This window comes from Zootoca vivipara, chromosome 6 (assembly GCF_965207765.1).
Source record: "Zootoca vivipara chromosome 6, rZooViv2.hap1.1, whole genome shotgun sequence".
Taxonomy (NCBI): domain Eukaryota; kingdom Metazoa; phylum Chordata; class Lepidosauria; order Squamata; family Lacertidae; genus Zootoca; species Zootoca vivipara.
This window is the reverse complement of record NC_142589.1, coordinates 93561002-93580377: the sequence shown is the minus strand read 5'-3', so window position 1 is coordinate 93580377 and position 19376 is coordinate 93561002. Positions and strand designations below refer to the sequence as shown.

General features: G+C 50.7%; 1 protein-coding gene across 2 annotated transcripts in view; it reads right to left on the bottom strand.

The window, feature by feature from the left end:
• Nucleotides 1-12933, bottom strand: part of CILP2 (cartilage intermediate layer protein 2) — a 31763-nt gene extending 18830 nt beyond the window's left edge. For both annotated transcript variants that reach the window (XM_035120657.3, XM_035120658.3), the window contains exon 1: nucleotides 12613-12933. In XM_035120657.3, the coding sequence (XP_034976548.3) occupies nucleotides 12613-12676 (64 nt within the window). In that variant the 5' untranslated portion in view covers nucleotides 12677-12933. The remainder of the gene's footprint in view (nucleotides 1-12612) is intronic.
• Nucleotides 12934-19376: the final 6443 nt, after the last annotated feature.

Here is a 19376-nt window from a genome sequence, read left to right as displayed (position 1 = left end):
ATTTTTTGGGGTGGTGTGGAATGAACGAATTCCTACGCCCCACAAATAACCCAGAGATGCATTTTAAATAAAAGGACACATTCTACTCATGTAAAAACACACTGAATCCTGGACCGTCTGGATTGAGAAGGCAAATGGGCCCCATCCGGCCCCCGGGCCTTCGTTTGCCTACCCATGCCCTAAGCTCCTGAAGGTACTGGGGCCCTTTATATGTCCAGCTGGAGTGAACTGGCCCAGGAGAGGTAAACCTTGCTGACCCTTGACCTGTTGTTGTTGTTGTTGTTGTTTAGTTGTTTAGTCGTGTCTGACTCTTCGTGACCCCATGGACCAGAGCACGCCAGGCACTCCTGTCTTCCACTGCCTCCCGCAGTTTGGTCAGACTCATGTTCGTAGCTTCGAGAACACTGTCCAACCATCTTGTCCTCTGTCGTCCCCTTCTCCTTGTGCCCTCCATCTTTCCCAACATCAGGGTCTTTTCCAGGGAGTCTTCTCTTCTCATGAGGTGGCCAAAGTCTTGGAGCCTCGGCTTCAGGATCTGTCCTTCCACTGAGCACTCAGGGCTGATTTCCTTAAGAATGGATAGGTTTGATCTTCTAGCAGTCCATGGGACTCTCAAGAGTCTCCTCCAGCACCATAATTCAAAAGCATTAATTCTTCGGCGATCAGCCTTCTTTATGGTCCAGCTCTCACTTCCATACATCACTACTGGGAAAACCATAGCTTTAACTATACGGACCCCTGACCTAGTAGGTATCTAAAGCCATGCAACCATCATTGATCTGCAACATCTTCAGGTCATGTGGGTTTCCCTTGTTGATTCCAGTATCCTTCTGGTCCAGAGGCAGGGATAGTCTTCAAACAACGACTAAACCTGCCTCCTCGGTAATGACGTGGTCTGGTCTTAGCATAACTCCTCCTCAGGGGCGTCTTACTCATAGAGGCTAGTGGCGCAGGGCGCCAGGGCGCCAAGTTCTGGAGGGCGCCAGGGAAGAGGCGGAGGCTGGACGCGGTGCCTCCCGGCATCAGATCACCGCCATCGCCCACCTCTGCCATGCTGCACCGAAGCAGCGCCACTCCCGGAGCCTCCGTCTGCTGTGGCCACCGCGGCACGAAGTGGCCAGCTGAGCTTGGAGGCGCCGCATCCAGCCTTCACCTCTTCCCCACCCGAGGAGCCGCCCTCCAGCCACTGCCCGCCTCCTGCAGCCCCACCGGCAGCACCGTCCTCCCTAAAAAAACCTCTGGGAAATGGGGGGCGGGCGCCGGAGGCAAGATTTGGTGTAGTGGTTAAGAGCAGTAGACTTGTAATCTGGGGAACCAGGTTCGCGTCTCCGCTCCTCCACATGCAGCTGCTGGGTGACCTTGGGCTAGTCACGCTTCTCTGAAGTCTCTCAGCCCCACTCACCTCACAGAGTGTTTGTTGTGGGGGAGGAAGGGAAAGGAGAATGTTAGCCGCTTTGAGACTCCTTCGGGTAGTGATAAAGCGGGATATCAAATCCAAACTCTTCTCTTCTTCTTTGCACCACGGTGCTGGATATGCTTAAGACGGCCCTGACCCTGACCCTCTCCCCTTAAGAGCCATGGGTCAATGGTCTCGTTAGATAGCAAAATTCATGTTCAATTGCTGTTTTAGGGGTTGCTTTTAAAAGTCTGGAATGGATTGATCCCTTTCGTGTTACAGTCATACCTCGGTTTAAATACGCTTCAGTTTGAGTACTTTCCGTTTAAGTACTCCGCGGACCCGTACAGACTTCCAGAACCAATTACACTCATACTTTGGGTTAAGTACGCTTCAGGTCGAGCACTCCATGGACCGTCTGGAACGGATTAATCCACTTTCCATTAATTTCAATGAGAAAGTTCGCTTCAGTTTATGAACGCTTCAGTTTAAGTACTCTGCGAACTGTCTGGAATGGATTAATCCACTTTCCATTACTTTCAATGGGAAAGTTTGCTTCAGGTTAAGTACGCTTCAGTTTAAGTACTTCGCGAACTGTCTGGAATGGATTAATCCACTTTCCATTACTTTCAATGGGAAAGTTCGCTTCAGGTTAAGTACGTGAAATATACTCGGAGTCGAGAGTGAATTTCATGCTCTTTATTCAGCTCATATTCATCAAGGAGAAGAAGAGAAGACGAATGGCTCTTTTCCCAAAACCATCTGCTTATATACATTATTTACACAATGGGCCTTGCGTGATTGGCTACTTCAGGGCTACACCTGTGGGCCAACTATATTGTGGATTGACTTCTGCCTGCAGCCTGATTGGCTGCTCCTACAGGCCAATCAGGTAGCAGATTCACTTCTGCCAGCCGCCTGATTGGCTGCTCCAGCAGGCCAATCAGGTTGCGGATTCACTTCCACCTGGAGTTGGATTGGGTAGCTCCCGCTGATTCTGAATCCTCTTGTTCTAGGATTCAGCTCAGTACATAACACCCCTCCCCTCTAAGTTCCAGTCCTGCCCGGGAAGTTGCATTCGTAGTCCCCAAGGTCTGCTGGCCGCCTCCGTGTGCGTTGTGGCCTGGGGTGTTCCTTGGTCAGGGGTTCTGGTTCTGGCTCGTGTTCCGAGGCTGCTGGCTGTGCCGGGGCTGTCTGGTCTGGCGCCACTGAACCACTAGGTTGTGACTCTGGTTCCGGTGTCCTTCCAGCCTCGGGGCGCCCCTCTGTGCCTACTGCTTCTGCTTCCCCTGCCCACCCCTCTCGCTCTACAGGCCTCACTGCCCTGCTGTCCCCTTGGGACCCCTCTGTCCCGCTCTCCTCCCGGGTTCCTCCTGGGAATCGTCGCCGTAGCTGGTCGCAGTGGCGGCGCCAACATTGCCCCCCTTCCGTTAGTACCTCGTACGACACGGGACCGGTCACCTTGGTGACTGTGGCGGGTACCCATGCTGGGCCTGCCCCAAAATTCTTTGCATACACTGGGTCCTGGGCCACAAATGTCCGGGGGTTCCTGCCTTTCCCCACCACTACCTCATCCTGAGCTCTGTCGGGGTGAAGTCGGTCCAGTCTAGTTGCAAGGCGCCGGCCCATGAGTAGTTCAGCTGGGCTCCGGCCCGTCGTTGTGCTTGGGGTGCTGTGCTGTGCTAGAAGAAATGCGGCAAGGCGGTATTCCCAGTCCCCTTGTGTTATGCGGCGGAGGCTGTCCTTGGTGGTCCGCACCATGCGCTCCGCTTGGCCATTGGTGGCAGGGTGGAATGGTGCTGAGCGGATGTGGCGGATGGCGTTCTGCGCTGTGAAGGTCTGGAACTCCTCTGACGTGAATGCGGTTCCATTGTCCGAGACGAGGGTGTCAGGGAGCCCGTGGGTTGCAAACAGCTTACGTAGTACCCGGATGGCTGCCGCCGTAGAAGTGGACGGTACCAGTGCGACCTCCAGCCATTTGGTGTAGGAATCCACCACTATGAAGAATGTTTTTCCCTGGAAGGGGCCAGCGAAGTCCACGTGCAAGCGTGACCATGGATGTCGGGCGGACTCCCAGGGCTGGACTGGGGCCCTTGGGGGATCTGGGCGGGATTCTTGGCAGGTCTGGCAGTGTTGGACCCAGGCCTCTATCTCTCTGTCAATCCCCGGCCACCACACATAACTCCTGGCAAGGGCCTTCATCCTCACTACCCCTGGGTGTGTCTCGTGTAGGGCTGTGAGGACCCTTTTGCGGAGGGGCTGGGGAACAACAACCCTGCTTCCCCATAACAGGCACCCCTTGTGGGCCGACAGTTCATGTTTGCGGTTTGTGTAGCCAGCGAATTCTGGCCCGGGGCTGCTGCTGGGCCATCCTCGCCACACCCAGTCCAGGACCCGGGAGATGACCCTATCTTTTGTGGAATGGTGCGCAACTTCTTGTGCCTGAATGGGTCGGTCGGGAAGCAGCTCCAGGGTCATAACCTCTTGCGCAGGCGCTGGGTCGGGGCCTGTTTCTGGTAGTGGTAGCCTGCTGAGTGCGTCTGCGTGGCCCATCGCCTTCCCAGGGCGGTGGATTAGTGCATACTGGTAGCCGGCAAGGAAAATTGACCACCTGAGGACACGTGGAGACAACACTTGGGGGGTCTGCTTCTCGGGGGCAAACAGGCCAAGCAACGGCTTGTGGTCAGTCACTATGGTAAAGGGCCGCCCGTACAAGAAATCATGGAATTTTTTTACGCCCTTCACGATTGCCAGACCCTCCTTGTCAATCTGTGAGTAGTTTCGTTCGGCTGCAGCAAGCGTCTGGGAGAAGTATGCCACCGGCACCTCTCTTCCATCCGGGAGTTGGTGTCCCAGGACAGCGCCGATGCCATAGGGAGAGGCGTCGCATGCCAGCACCACTGGCAGCCTCTCGTCGAAGTGTGCCAAGACCGAGTTCGAGACGAGCAAGTCCTTGACTGCCTGGAATGCGGCCCTTTGTCGCTGGCCCCACACCCAAGGGGCCCTTTTATCTAGGAGTCTGTGTAGGGGCTCCGCTACCGCTGCCTTATGGGGAAGGAAGGCATGGTAAAAGTTCAATAGTCCCAAGAATGACTGAAGTTCGGGCTTGCTCTTGGGTGCTGGGGCCTCACAAATGGCCCGTACCTTGTCACCGGTTGGATGGACCCCTTCTGCGTCCACCTTAAATCCCAGAAAGTCCACCTGCGGCACTCCCAGTAAACACTTTTCCCGCTTCACCTTGAGGCCCGCCGTCTGGAAACGGTGCAGGACGGAGCGGAGGCGGTCCTCAAATTCCTCTGGTGTGGGCCCGGCGATCAGTACATCATCGAAGAAGGGGGTGACGCCAGGAATCCCTTTAAGGAGAGAGTCCATTAGATTCTGGAATATGCCTGGTGCCACGCTAACGCCAAATTGCAGCCGCTTTACTCTGAATGCCCCTCTGTGCGTCACAATCGTCTGAGCCTCTGCTGTGGCTTCGTCCACAGGCAACTGTTGATATGCTTGGGCCAAGTCCAGTTTGCCAAAGATTTTTGACCCAGCCAGGGTGGCGAGGACATGGCTGACCACTGGCACTGGGTATGCATGGGCCGTGAGAGCCTTGTTTATGGTGCATTTGTAGTCTGCACAGATGCGGACCGAACCGTTAGGCTTGACGGGTGTGACAATTGGAGTTTCCCAGGGGGCGTTGGGCACCGGCTCCAGCACTCCTTGCTCCACGAGCCGGTCCAATTCCTCGTCTATGCGGGGTTTCAGGGCGAACGGGACCCGGCGGGCCTTGTGCCTGATGGGTCGTACAGCGGGGTCTAGCTGTAGGGCAATGGGGGGTCCTGTATATCGTCCCAATGCCCCATCGAAAACCCCTGGAAACTCTTTGCATATGGCGTCCACGTCCACTTGTAAGCTAGTGCGGTTCACCCCGGTAACGGCTAGCCCCAGAGGTCCAAACCATGCCAGTCCCAGTAAGCTAACGTAGGGGCCCTTAACTACCAGCAAGTCCAATTGTTGCTTTCGCCCTCGATATTGCACCCTGAAGGTCCCCACCCCCATTGTAGGGACCTTACGTTTCTGGAAGTCCCGGAGGGTGAATGGGGCCGGCCTTAGTTTGGGACCCCCATTAGGGCACAGTTCCCTTAATGTTCGGGCCGAGATTATGGATAGAGTTGAACCCGTGTCCAGCTCCATGCGGCATGGGGCTCCCTCTATCTGTACCTCTATATAAATTTTCTCTGTGCTGGGATGGGGCAACTGGAATACCTGGTAGTCCGTGATCTCCGTCGAGTTGCCTTGGTGCATGGTGCCGTGTGACCTGGGGCTCCTGGGTCGGTCATCTGATGCTTGTCGACGGGTGAGTCGAGCCCGACACACCCGGGCGATGTGTCCCAATTTTCTGCACTGCCTGCACTCTGCGTTGCGGAAACGACAGGTCCTCCTCTCGTGGTTCTCCCCGCAGCTTGCACAGTTCCCTCCTTCTCGTCGAGGCTGCTGTGGTGTGTGTGCTGCTTGAGTGCGCCGCTGTACTCGGTGTACTTCCTCCCTGTCAGATTCGGATTCGTCGGTGAGGTCTTCGTGGTAGACCCTCGGTTGGGATGGCGGGGCCGGTCGTGCCTCTTGCGTTGACCTCTCGGCGGCTTCGGTTGCCAGGGCTTCCTCCAGAGCAATCTGGAACGTGAGGTCTTTTTTGGCGTAGAGGCGTCGTTGCAACATCTCGTCCCTCAGGCCACCGACGAGGCGGTCACGAAGCATGTTCTCCAACTCTGAGAAGTTGCATAACCGGGCGGCTTGGCGGAGGGAGGTCACAAACCCAGTTATGGTTTCCCCCGGGGCTTGCCGCTTTGCGTAGAAGGCATTTCGGCAAGCTACCACCGAGGGCTGTGGTGAAAAGTGCTCCTTCAGCCGTTCCATTATTGTTTTGTAAGAGACGGTAGCGACATCTCTAGGTGCAAGGAGAGCCCGGGCGATTTCAAACGTCTCCTCTCCACAGACGCTGAAGAATGTCGCCCTCTTCATGGCATCGTTGGTGACTTCTTTTGCTTGCAGGAGGAAGTTGAAACGGGCGGCGTACCCTTCCCAGTCTCCTGATGCTGGTTTGAATGGCAAGAAGCTGCTGTCGGTTGCCATTCTGGGTTCCTTGGGTCCTGGAGCTGAAGCCTGGATGCACGGTGCGATGCAGCGGTGCAGCAGGTGGCGGTGCTGCGGTGCAGTGCGTGGTGGCGGTCAGCTCATCAGGATCCCACCTTCGTCGCCAGTGAAATATACTCGGAGTCGAGAGTGAATTTCATGCTCTTTATTCAGCTCATATTCATCAAGGAGAAGAAGAGAAGACGAATGGCTCTTTTCCCAAAACCATCTGCTTATATACATTATTTACACAATGGGCCTTGCGTGATTGGCTACTTCAGGGCTACACCTGTGGGCCAACTATATTGTGGATTGACTTCTGCCTGCAGCCTGATTGGCTGCTCCTACAGGCCAATCAGGTAGCAGATTCACTTCTGCCAGCCGCCTGATTGGCTGCTCCAGCAGGCCAATCAGGTTGCGGATTCACTTCCACCTGGAGTTGGATTGGGTAGCTCCCGCTGATTCTGAATCCTCTTGTTCTAGGATTCAGCTCAGTACATAACAGTACGCTTCAGTTTAAGTACAGACTTCCAGAACCAATTGTGTACTTAAACCAAGGTACCACTGTACTTTGCTTTTGGAACGGAATTTCCAGAATGGATTAAGTTTGAGAACCAAGGTACCGCTGTGATTGACTTTTTATTTATCTTCTTTGTACAGCGGTACCTTGGTTTGCAAACGGACCTCCGGAACGGATTATGGTTGTAAACCAAGGCACCACTGTATAGCATATTGTTATTTTATTGCTATGGCCGATGGCTGAGGCAAATAAAGATTGATTCATGCATGCATGCATGCATGCAAACACAGCAGCGCTCGGAAGACGGCACAGCCGGAGGGAAGAAAAGCCATGCTGAGAAGTTGCCTCCTGCCTGCGGAGCTCTTACTGCGGTTCCTTGTCTTGAAGGTCAACGGGATTAGGGTGGTGAGCTTCGCAAATGTCAGGCGGCGGAGAAAGATGGAGCAAAAATATGTGCAAAGGAAATATGAAGATTCGCGGTCCTTTCCGGTAGCCCCCGAAAGCCGCCTGCCGGGTTCCCCGGCGAGGAGGGGGGGCGGTTTGGCTGCCGGGGAACAAGTGGCATGCAGGAAATGATTCCACGGAGTTACAGAACTGTCCGTTTGGAAGGGAACCCCAAAGGTCATCCAGCCCACGTCGGCACAACTTTTGGAAGACGTCTGAAGGCAGTTTTTAATGTTTGACGTTTTGCTGAGTTTTCATATGTGCTGTTAGCCGCCCAGAGTGGCTGTGGAGACTCAGCCAGATGGGTGGGGCATAAATAATAAAATTATTATTATTATTATTATTATTATTATTATTATTATTATTAACGGTCAGAGAAAATGTTTTCTCCCTCCCTCCTAACATCTGAGTTCGTGGACATCCACTGAAGCTGTATGTGGGGAAATTCAGGACAGACAAAAGAAAGGAGTGACCACACAACACAGAGAGCGCGTTGTTAATCTGTGGAACTCCTTCCCACGGGAGGCAGCGATGGACCGCCAACTGAGATGGCTTTAAAAAAAAGGATTGGGCAAATTCATGGAGACGCTCTGCTTTGCCTCCACGATTGGAGGCAGAAATTTTTCTGAATACCAGTTGCCGGAAGCCGCAGGACAGCGGAGAGGGGCTCCTGTGTTCGAATCCCGCTTGCGGCTTTTCCGCAGAATAACTTTCTGATTGTAAGAGAAGTTGGACAGCGGAGAACGGCCTCCCTCCTTGGGAGGTGGCGGACTCTCCTTCCTTGGAGGTTTTTAAGCAGAGGTCGGATGGCCGTCGGTCATGGATGCTTCGGCCGAGATTCCTTTGCATCGCAGGGGGCTGGACTGGATGGCCCTTGAGGGTCCCTTCCAGCTCTACAATTCTACGCTTCCTGTTTGGCGCTGGGAGAACAGGATGTTGGACTGCATGGGCCATTGGCCTGATCCAGCAAGCTCTGGTTATGTTCCTATGTCCCCCCCTCCCCCCCCCAAAATAAACTAAGGTTCCAGCCCTCTTCATTCTGATTTGCAGAAGAATTTGCAGCAGGACCTGAAGGCACCCCCTAAAATATTTCTCCAGTGAACACTCTGTTCCATTATTATTATTATTATTATTATTATTATTATTATTATTATTATTTGGGACGGCTTCTGTTAATCTGGGACTGTCCCTGGAAAATTGGGACACTGGGAGGGTCTGTGAGAGCAGAGTAAACAATAGTGGTATATATTAAATCGTTCCATTTTTTTCCTGTTTTGCCCCAAGATATTTTCGATTGCATGTTTATGGAAAGCTTAAAAAAAAAAGGAAGGTGGAATCCTGCACTGGGACTTTTCTTTTAGCAGATCAAGAGGATCAGCAAAAACTGCAACGTTTTTAGCAGGGGCGATTTGAAGAAGATCTATTATTTGATTATGGATGCGAAACCTCCCCCTCCCCCCAAAATGTGCTTTCTATAGTTAAGTTTTTTTACCTCTATCTTCAGTATGTTTTATTTCGTTTTATTGCTACGGCTAGCGGCTGATGCAAATAAAGATTCTTCTTCTCTTCTATATCCTGCATATATAGGAAATTCCCGGAGGGGAGAGTGAAGGAATAATTCGGAATAATTCCTGCATTGCACAGGGGAAGGGGTAAGAAGGTCAGGATGACCAGGCTCAGATCAGAAGACAAGACCCTCTCGGGAGATGCAAAGGAAATTCCACCGATCTCGGAACGGAAATGCCGATTTAAACTTTGAAGGCAAACCCCCCCCCCCCATCTGAAGCCCTCTGCGTGACTGAGATTTGTGCCGGGAGCAAACATGCAAACAGACCCATTTCCCCCCTCCCTGCAAAGTAGAGGGCATGAGACTCTTAATCTCAAGGTTGCGGATTCGAGTCAGCCCCACTTTTGGCAAGAGATTGGGGTTGGACTAAATGACCCTTCGTGCTCCCTTCCAACCATTCTATTCTATGATTTAAACCCTTTTTTTTTTTAAAAAAAAGAGCCAGCTAAGTTGAAGGCTGTCATCGTCACTTCCTGCAGCAAGGAGTTCCGCCGATCCAAATCAAGATATAAAAAACCCCACAAAATACATAATAAGAATTAAACAACCACAACCACCTAATAGCCCGCCCCACACAAAAAAATACACATTTTAAAAGTCCTTCTATCAGTCTGTGGTGAAGATATTGGCCAAGGATATAATCAGATGACTCCCTTCCCAGTATTATGGGGATACATAGAACTCTCTCCCCCCCCCAGCAATTTATTCATATTATTATTATTATTATTATTATTATTATTATTATTCTGCAGGAGGTTAGAATGAATGACACTTTGGGTCTCCTTTAGCATTCGGATCTAGTCTGGACAGCTCAGTTGGTTAGAGCAGTGTTTCTCAGCCATATGCCCCCCCCCCCCACAGAAACCCCCACCCCTGGATATTCCAAGAGGGCCACAGGTGAAATTATAGAACTGTAAAAATTATAAGTAAAGCTTCTATTCAGAAGCAAAATAGCGACCTTTCTGCTGGTAGGACGGGGAGGAAGCAAGGTCGGAAAGGGGGCCGCGGCCGGGAAAAGGTCAAGAAACACTGGGTTACGGCACGGTGATTGCCAAGGTTGCAGGTTCAATTCCTGTACGTGGCAATTCAACGATGGTATGATAAACTTCTATGATAATTCCCTGCTCTTCGCCCTAAGGTCCCAGGGCAGGTTATACACCAATTTAAGCACAATGTTTGTGTGTGTGTGTGTGTGTAATTACATAGATAGATGATAGATAGATAGATAGATAGATAGATAGATAGATAGATAGATAGATAGATAGAAAGATAGATAGATAGATAGATAGATAGATGATATGATAGATAGATAGATAGATAGATAGATGATAGATAGATAGATAGATAGAGATGATAAATAGATAGATGATAGATCAGGCTTCCTCAAACTCGGCCCTCCAGGTGTTTTGAGACTACAATTCCCATCATCCCTGACCACTGGTCCTGCTAGCTAGGGATCATGGGAGTTGTAGTCCCAAAACATCTGGAGGGCCGAGTTTGAGGAAGCCTGTGATAGATAGATGAGAGAGAGAGAGAGAGAGAGAAAGGGAAAGAGAAATAGATAGATATAGATATAGATAGATGTAGATAGATATAGATATAGATTATTACTTATTGAATTTATATACTCCCCTATACCTGGGGGGGGGGCGGGGTCCTCAGGGTGGTTCACGGAACAAAATCAAGATATAAAAACCCCCACAAAATACATAATAAGAATTAAACAACCACAACCACCTAATAGCCTGCCCCCCCACAAAAAATTCACGTTTTAAAAGGGCACAGGGTGCAAAAAGTTTAGCACAACTTACAATCACAGAAATAAGGTGGGTTCTAAAAAAGGGAGAGAAAGAAACTGCCTTCGCTTTTGTGAATTTCAGGGAGAGACCGTGATTTCATAGCTCAGGCGCAACGTTAACACACTTTCCTGGGTATTTTGGACCCTGATGTCTCCCTGTTTGGTGAATTTTTGTGCGTAGCTGTGCCTTGTAGCTGTTGGGGTTCGGAGGGGGGGCATGGAGATTATCTGCCCCCTTTGTATGGGAATTGTACTCATAGAATCATAGAATCGTAGAGTTGGAAGAGACCTCAAGGGCCATCCAGTCCAACCCCCTGCCGAGCAGGAAACACCATCAAAGCATTCTTGACATATGCCTGTCAAGCCTCTGCTTAAAGACCTCCAAAGAAGGAGACTCCACCACACTTCTTGGCAGCAAATTCCACTGTCGAACAGCTCTTACTGTCAGGAAGTTCTTCCTAATGTTTAGGTGGAAGCTTCTTTCTTGTAGTTTGAATCCATTGCTCCCCAAGGTCTGCTTCAAATCCAGTCTTTCTAGATTTGTTTGAGGAAGTTTTTAACGTTTGATGTTCTATTATTATTATTATTATTATTATTATTATTATTATTATTTCTCCCCCTTGTCAGGTCTTAAGCTTCAGTTTGCTCTGTCTCCCCCAGCAGTGTGTGACTCTCACCCTCTCAAATTGCACAAAATTCAGACACGACCCCGAAAAGACACACACACTTTCTGCAAGCAATTTTGCACAACGGGGAAGAAATTTCCACAATGAATCCCCCCCCCATTATAAGGAGCTGCATCGAGCGCTAGCCCTGCTTAGAGTAGACCTGTCGGGAATAACAGAAACGGCCAACAGAAGCCCATGGATTTCAGCGGGTAGAATTTAATGGGCTGTAACCTTTTAAAGATGTCTCTTAAAAAGCAGAGACATCACCTTGCCGACAAAGGTCCGTATAGTTAAAGCTATGGTTTTCCCAGTAGTGATGTATGGAAGTGAGAGCTAGACCATAAAGAAAGCTGATCGCCGAAGAATTGATGCTTTTGAATTATGGTGCTGGAGGAGACTCTTGAGAGTCCCATGGACTGCAAGAATATCAAACCTCTCCATTCTGAAGGAAATCAGCCCCGAGTGCTCACTGGAAGGACAGATCCTGAAGCTGAGGCTACAATACTTTGGCCACCTCCTGAGAAGAGAAGACTCCCTGGAAAAGACCCTGATGTTGGGAAAGATGGAGGGCACAAGGAGAAGGGGACGACAGAGGACGAGATGCTTGGACAGTGTTCTCGAAGCTACCAACATGAGTCTGACCAAACTGTGGGAGGCAGTGGAAGACAGGAGTGCCTGGCGTGCTCTGGTCCATGGGGTCACGAAGAGTTGGACATGACTCAACGACCCAATGCACAGTGGTTTTCACAAAAATATACTCTTCCCCCTGCCCGCAGGGGTGCAAACCCCCCCCCAAAAGAAGGAATTTTCCAGTTCACATTCCCTCTTTTCTATTTTTTGGGGGTGCAATTTCCCCCCACTGGTTAGAACCACATCCTGGAATTCAAAGTGGGGCAGATTTGGAGGGGCTTTTCATATTTGCGGGTCGCGACGCTTCTGCAAACTGGACACATTTCCCCCCCCCGCCCCTATTTTGTGCCCCCTGCCTCCGCCACTGCCACCTCACCACTGGATTCTTGCTCCGAAGGGGGGGTCAGGCTAGATGTCCTTTGGGGTGACCCTGCAATTCAATGGCCGGAAATGGAAAAAACCGGCGTTTACCTTGAGCCGCCACGCAGCCGAAAAGCGCCAAGCACAGGAAAAGCACCGCCTTCTGGCCCTCCATCTCTCCGGCCTTGGGTTCTAATCCCTCGCACACTTTGTTTCTTTTTTTCCCCCTCCTCCCAGGTTGGGACACACAGGAGACTCGGGGGGTCTGCCGTTGTCCCTCCTCGCAGGTCTCTTTGAAACTGGAGCTGCGGTGGAAAAAGCAGGTCTTTATAGGAGGCTGTTTCTCTCCCTCTCTCCGTCTCCCGTTGGCTCGGAGGCCTTTTTGGACAGCGAAGGCTTGACCGAGGGAAATAAGAGAACACGGGGAATCTCGTCAAGTCGGGCAGAGCTGGAAGATTATCAGGAGGTCTTTATTTTAAAAAAAAACACACCAAAATATTATGTTATTGTTTTTGGTTTTGGGAAGCCTTCCACGGTAGCCTTTGCTAGTTTAGGCTGCTAAAATTGGACAGGGCTCGGGAAGAATGAGAAGAGGCAGTAAAACCAGCAATGAGCTCATGGGCTCCTCATTCCAGAGGTTTCATTATACATGTGGCTTGAGGACCATGTTCTTTTGAAGCCAGTGGTTCGTCACTGTTTATTACAGGCCACTGTTTTTGACACGGGTCGGGTTTTTATGATGATTCTTTGCAGCCCGCCGTGGAATGCCTTCCTAACAAATCCGCAAGGGGGGCCTCGTCGGAAATGCTGTGTGATTATTATCATAATAATAATATTATCATAATTTATTATTTGTACCCCGCCCATCTGGTCAGGCCACCCCAGCCACTCTGGGCGGCTCCCAACAGAATATTAAAAACACGGTAAAACATCAAACATAAAAAGCTTCCCTAAACAGGGCTGCCTTCAGATGTCTTCTAAAAGTCAGGTCGTTGTTTAGAATAATAGAATCATAGAGTTGGAAGAGACCACAAGGGCCATCCAGACCAACCCCCTGCCAAGTAGGAAACACCATCAAAGCATTCTTGACATATGCCTGTCAAGCCTCTGCTTAAAGACCTCCAAAGAAGGAGACTCCACCACACTCCTTGGTAGCAAATTCCACTGCCGAACAGCTCTTACTGTCAGGAAGTTCTTCCTAATGTTTAGGTGGAATCTTCTTTCTTGTAGTTTGAATCCATTGCTCCGTGTCCGCTTCTCTGGAGCAGCAGCAGAAAACAACCTTTCTCCCTCCTCTATATGACATCTTTTTATATATTTGAACATGGCTATCACATCGCCCCTTAACCTTCTCTTCTCCAGCTCCCTAAGCCGTTCCTCATAAGGCATCGTTTCCAGGCCTTTGACCATATTGGTTGCCCTCTTCTGGACACGTTCCAGCTTGTCCGTATCCTTCTTGAACTGTTGTGCCCAGAACTGGACACAGTACTCCAGGTGAGGTCTGAACAGAGCAGAATACAGTGGTACTATTACTTCCCTCGATCTAGATGTTATACTCCTATTGATGCAGCCCAGAATTGCATTGGCCTTTTTAGCTGCTGCATCACACTGCTGACTCATGTCAAGTTTGTGGTCTACCAAGACTCCTAGATCCTTTTCACATGTACTGCTCTCAAGCCAGTACATGTGAAGCCAGTACATGTCCTTGACATCTGAAGGGAGGGTGTTGCACAGGGTGGGCGCCACCACCAAGAAGGCCCTCTGCCTGGTTCCCTGCAACCTCACTTCTCATAGGGAGGGAACCACCAGAAGGCCCTCCGAGCTGGACCTCAGTGTCCAGGCTGGACGATGGGGGTGGAGACGCTCACTGGGCCGAGGCCATTTAGGGCTTTCAATGTCTGCACCAAGACTTTGAATTGTTCCCGAAAACTTCCTGGGAGCCAATGTAGGTCTTTCAGGACTAGTGTTATATGGTCTCGGCGGCCGCTCCCAGTCCCCAGTCTAGCTGCCGCATTCTGGATTAGTTGCAGTTTCCAGGTTACCTTCAAAGTTAGCCCCATGGAGAGCGCATTGCAGTAGTCCAAGCGGGAGATAACCACAGCATGCGCCACTCTGGCAAGGGGTGTTAGGGGAGGGGTATTACATCTGGTGGGGGACACATCGTGCTGCTTCTGGGGTCAGTTTGTCCACCTTTGGCTCCCACCCTGCACTCAGATCTCATCTGCGGCTCCCGGAAGCCGGAAGCATGAGACGACGGCCACACCTGGGAACAGCTTCGACTGGCCTGCTAAACCAGGTGAAGGGAGCCGATGGGTCTCAAACCCTCAGTGAGTTAGACAGGCTCTGGCGGACAGAGAAGACGAGACCAAGAGTGGGTCAAAGGTCAAGCAGGCTGTTTCTGTAGAGGGAAGCGAGGGATAGGTGGGGCTTGTCCACCTGGGAAGGGAGCCCATCTAGGAGGAAAAATCTGACCCTAAACCTCCACTGCCTTGCAGGATATCTTCAAGAGAAGGCAAGGCTCAGGAGTAAACCCTACACAAATCTGGAGCGGAGTCCCTAAGGCGGTTGGATGGCACCTTTTAGGCATCCTTCCGGCAACTCCTGCAGCCAAGCTGGTGCCAAACGTCTTGCTCTGCTTTCCTTTGGACCCCATCTTTGAGGCCGAGATGGGGGTCTTGTCGTCTGGGCAGCCTAGGACCCCCAGACACACGGCCCAGGCTTAGGCCCCGGGGAGGCCACTTCGATGGCGCTCACGAAGCGGTTTGACTCTCGGTACTTTAGCCTCCTCGATGTTGCTTCGTGGACAGGCATTTGCAAGCCGCCGCCGCCCCCCGCCCCCCAATATCTGCATGCGTTATTTTCCACCAATATACATGCGGTTGATGAAACGCTTCCACTTCACATAACCACCTTCGCACGCATTCATTTCGCGTTGCAAAATTCAGATGGGTGCAAATTTCAAAGAGCTTAGCTGCGTTTGAATTTTGCAAACTCCTTTTTTTTTTTGGATTAGAATATGGAACCAAACCCAGCGTTGCCCCCAACCCTACCTACTTCCGAGAAAACACTCATTGGATTGCAAATGTTTAAAAGCCTCCCACCCCCGGAGTGATAAGCAACCATGTCCTACTCAGAGTAGACCTATTGAACCTAAGGGACTTGAGTCCATTGGTTTCAGTGGGGCTTTATTATGAATGCTAGGCCATGTACGCTTAAAGCAGCTCCTTAGCAAGTGTCCCTATTTTCCACGGATGCCCCTGATTTAGAGAAGGCGTCCCAGTTTCTGTTTTGATCCCGGAATGGCCCGCTTTTCCTTAGGATGTCCTTATTTTCATTGGAGAAATGTTGGAGGGGATGGTGTTTTCTGAAGCCGCCCCGAGTGGCTGGGGCAACCCAGTCAGATGTGGAGGGTAGAAATGAAAATCCTAGTTTTCATCAGAGAAACGATGGAGGGTATTGCCTTGAACAGGCATGGCTTCCCCTAGAGATTCCTGGGAACTGTAGTTTCTCAGATATTCCCCGATCCCCAGATGGTTTAACAGCCAGCCCCTCTTTCCCAGGTAAGTCTGGGAACTGTGGTATTGACCGGGGAGCTCCGGAGGGGCTTTGAGGCACATACAACTCTGCCCTACAACACTGGGGTGGGGTGGGCTTGCCCCCAACGCCCACCCCTGAAGCACCCGCCACCTGAGACATTTGTCTCCCATTGGAAAACAGAGGCAAGCAATTAAGGAAACCCATATCAAGGAAGTTGGAAGTTGATGGCTGGGATATTTTTGTGTATTCGTGATGTACGATTTTATTTTTGTTTTTCAAGAGGTGTGCTGTGTTTCTTTTGTTCTGTTCCCCCCCCCTCTTTTTTCCTTTCTTTCCCTAAGTTTTCTTTGTGTGTACGGTATATATGTTGATTTCAAAGATTGAACTTAACAAAAAAAAAAGGCATTTGTCTCCCTCCGCCTAACGAAAGAGCCGGATAGCTTGGAAAGCTAAAAAGTTTGCCGTGTTTGTTGTGTGTGTGTACGTTTGTGCGCGTGTGTGTGTGTGTTTTTGCAGGCACAAGGGCAATTTCCGGAAGCTTGCAGAGAAACCCCGGGGCGCTTTTCTTACCTACATTCTGTGACACACACACCCGCCGAGCTCCGCAGCCGCCAAATCCCCCCCCTTTCCGCTGCCCCGGTCACCCGCCGCCGGTCGGATTGTTCACAGATTCAGCAGGAAAGGGGATTAGGTCAACACAAACCGCTTTTGAAACACAAAGGGGACGGCTGTTTGGTGTTTTGTTTAGCTGCAGTGGGCATGCGGCAGAGGCCATCCCGAACCTCCCCAAAACCAACCACCCCAGGCCAGGGCCAGATTTAGGTTTAGTGAGGCCCTCAGCTCCTGAAGGTGATGGGGCCCTTTATATGCCCAGCCGTCCTTTGTCAACAACAATTTCCCGCTGTTCCTTGGTGTTGAATAAAAGCTATATGACAATTGATGGACCTAATAGGTATCTTGGGGAGGGATGCGAGTGGCGCTGTGGGTTAAACCACTGAGCCTAGGGCTTGCCGATCAGAAGGTCGGCGGTTCGAATCCCTGCGACGGGGTGAGCTCCCGTTGCTGGGTCCCTGCTTCTGCCAACCTAGCAGTTCGAAAGCACGTCAAAATGCCAGCAGATAAATAGGCACCACTCCGACGGGAAGGTAAACAGCATTTCCGTGCGCTGCTCTGGTTTCTGGAAGCAGCCTAGTCCTGCTGGCCACATGACCCGGAAGCTGTACACCGGCTCCCTCGGCCAGTAAAGTGAGATGAGCACCACAACCCCAAAGTCGTCCGCGACTGGACCTAACAGTCAGGGGTCCCTTTACCTTTTCCTTTAATAGGTATCTCAAGCCATTTGCCCATGTTGCCCTGCAACCAGTCCATGCAGAATGTAGGCACCATATATATAGAAAGGAGCAAACCAGGGATATTTTAGGGAGCAGGCTAGCAGGCGAGGGCCATGACTTGTGATTTCCTCCTAAAACGGCACATTTGGGCGTGCAACGCACACATTTCTTGCAAATCAACCTGCCTTAATATTGTGCCTTCTTGTGTCATTTCCCCCTAATGTTTTGACATGCTGTTTCCCCTCATCTCCACGCATTACATGCGGCCAGAGAACCGCCTTGCAAAATCGCAAAAGCAAACCTTTGCGAATCGTTTGGGAAATCTGCGCATCGGGCAGATTTGCCGTTCATCGATTCCCTGCCCTGTCGGAGACCCGATGACTGACTTCGGTGCACTCATTTCAGTGGGCCTACTCTGAGTTATTAGAACTTAATTGAATACAGCCCATTATTATATTACTATTTCTTACCCCAAACTTCATCTGAAGGTCCTGGGGCAGTTAGAGAAACACAACGTAAACAGCATATAAAAAAGAAACCCCTGTCCATAGCCCCCCCCAAATCAAGAACCGATTCTCAGCAAATCGCTGTGTATCTTTTACAGACACAAACACACACACACTGTTCTCCGGGGGGGGGGGGGGCAACAAGAGTCATCGAACTGCAGTTCAATCTAGTTACAGGTAGGTAGCCGTGTTGGTCTGGGTCGAAGTAAAATAAAAAAATTCCTTCAGTAGCACCTTAAAGACCAACTAAGTTTTTATTTTGGTATGAGCTTTCGTGTGCATGCACACTTCTTCAGATTCTTCAGAAGGTATCTGAAGAAGTGTGCATGCACACGAAAGCTCATACCAAAATAAAAACTTAGTTGGTCTTTAAGGTGCTACTGAAGGAATTTTTTTATTTCAGTTCAATCTAGAAATGCAGGGGAGGAAAAACTCCTAGTTGTGGTGGAGGGAAAATATTTGGAAAGGATGGATAAAGATGAAAACAGACACAGCACAAAAGTCCGCTTTTGGCCTAGTACAAAACGCCGGTTGGCTTTTTCTTTTTAATGTTTTAAAAAGCATTTTGCGCACAAATCATAATTTACATTACCAGCGGTGCCCTGAAGGGGATCTGGCCAGGTTGAGAGTCCCCTCCAGTCCCAAGTGGCTTTTTTCTCCCTAGGTCATACAACATATTAAGCAGAGCTAAAAAAAAAAAAGGAAGAAAGACTTCAGCTAAGGCAGGGATAGCCAGCGTGGCGCCCTCTGGGTGCTGCTAAACTACAACTCCCAACGACGTCTGGAGGGCCAGGGGTTCTGCCACCCCTCGGCTCCCACTCTGAAGAGGGAATGTTTCTTTTAAATAGAGGCTCCTGCCCCAGCAAGACCTGGGAAGACTTAAACAATAACAGGCAATACGTGGCTAATTATGTTCTAACAACATATACTTATATTTGTTGTTTAGTCGTGTCCGACTCTTCGTGACCCCATGGACCAGAGCACACCAGGCACTCCTGTCTTGCACTGCCTTTCTGTGGAGGGCACTAGGAGAAGGGGACAACAGAGGACGAGATGGTTGGACAGTGTTCTCAAAGCTACAAAAATGAGTCTGACCAAACTGCGGGAGGCGGTGCAAGACAGGAGTGCCTGGCGTGCTCTGTCCATGGGGTCACAAAGAGTCGGACATGACTAAACAACAAACAACAACATACCGACAGGGCTGTCTCAAGCATGTCGGGCACCCGGGCGCCGTGGTGCGGAGATCGCTCTGGCGCCCCCGCCCCGAACTATTTCTTGCCGTGGCAGGTGGACGGGCGCAGCGCGCAGCACAGCTTCCACACGGCTGCACCACACGGCGTCCCCCTGCCGGCCCGGCGCATAGCTGCCAAGTTATCCCTTTTTTTAAGGGAAATTCCCTTATGCTGAATAGGCTTCCTCATGAGAAAAGGAAAAAATTGGCAGCAATGGCCCGGCGCCCTGGTTCCCCAAGCCACCCAGCCTACCCCTAGAGCTGGGCCTG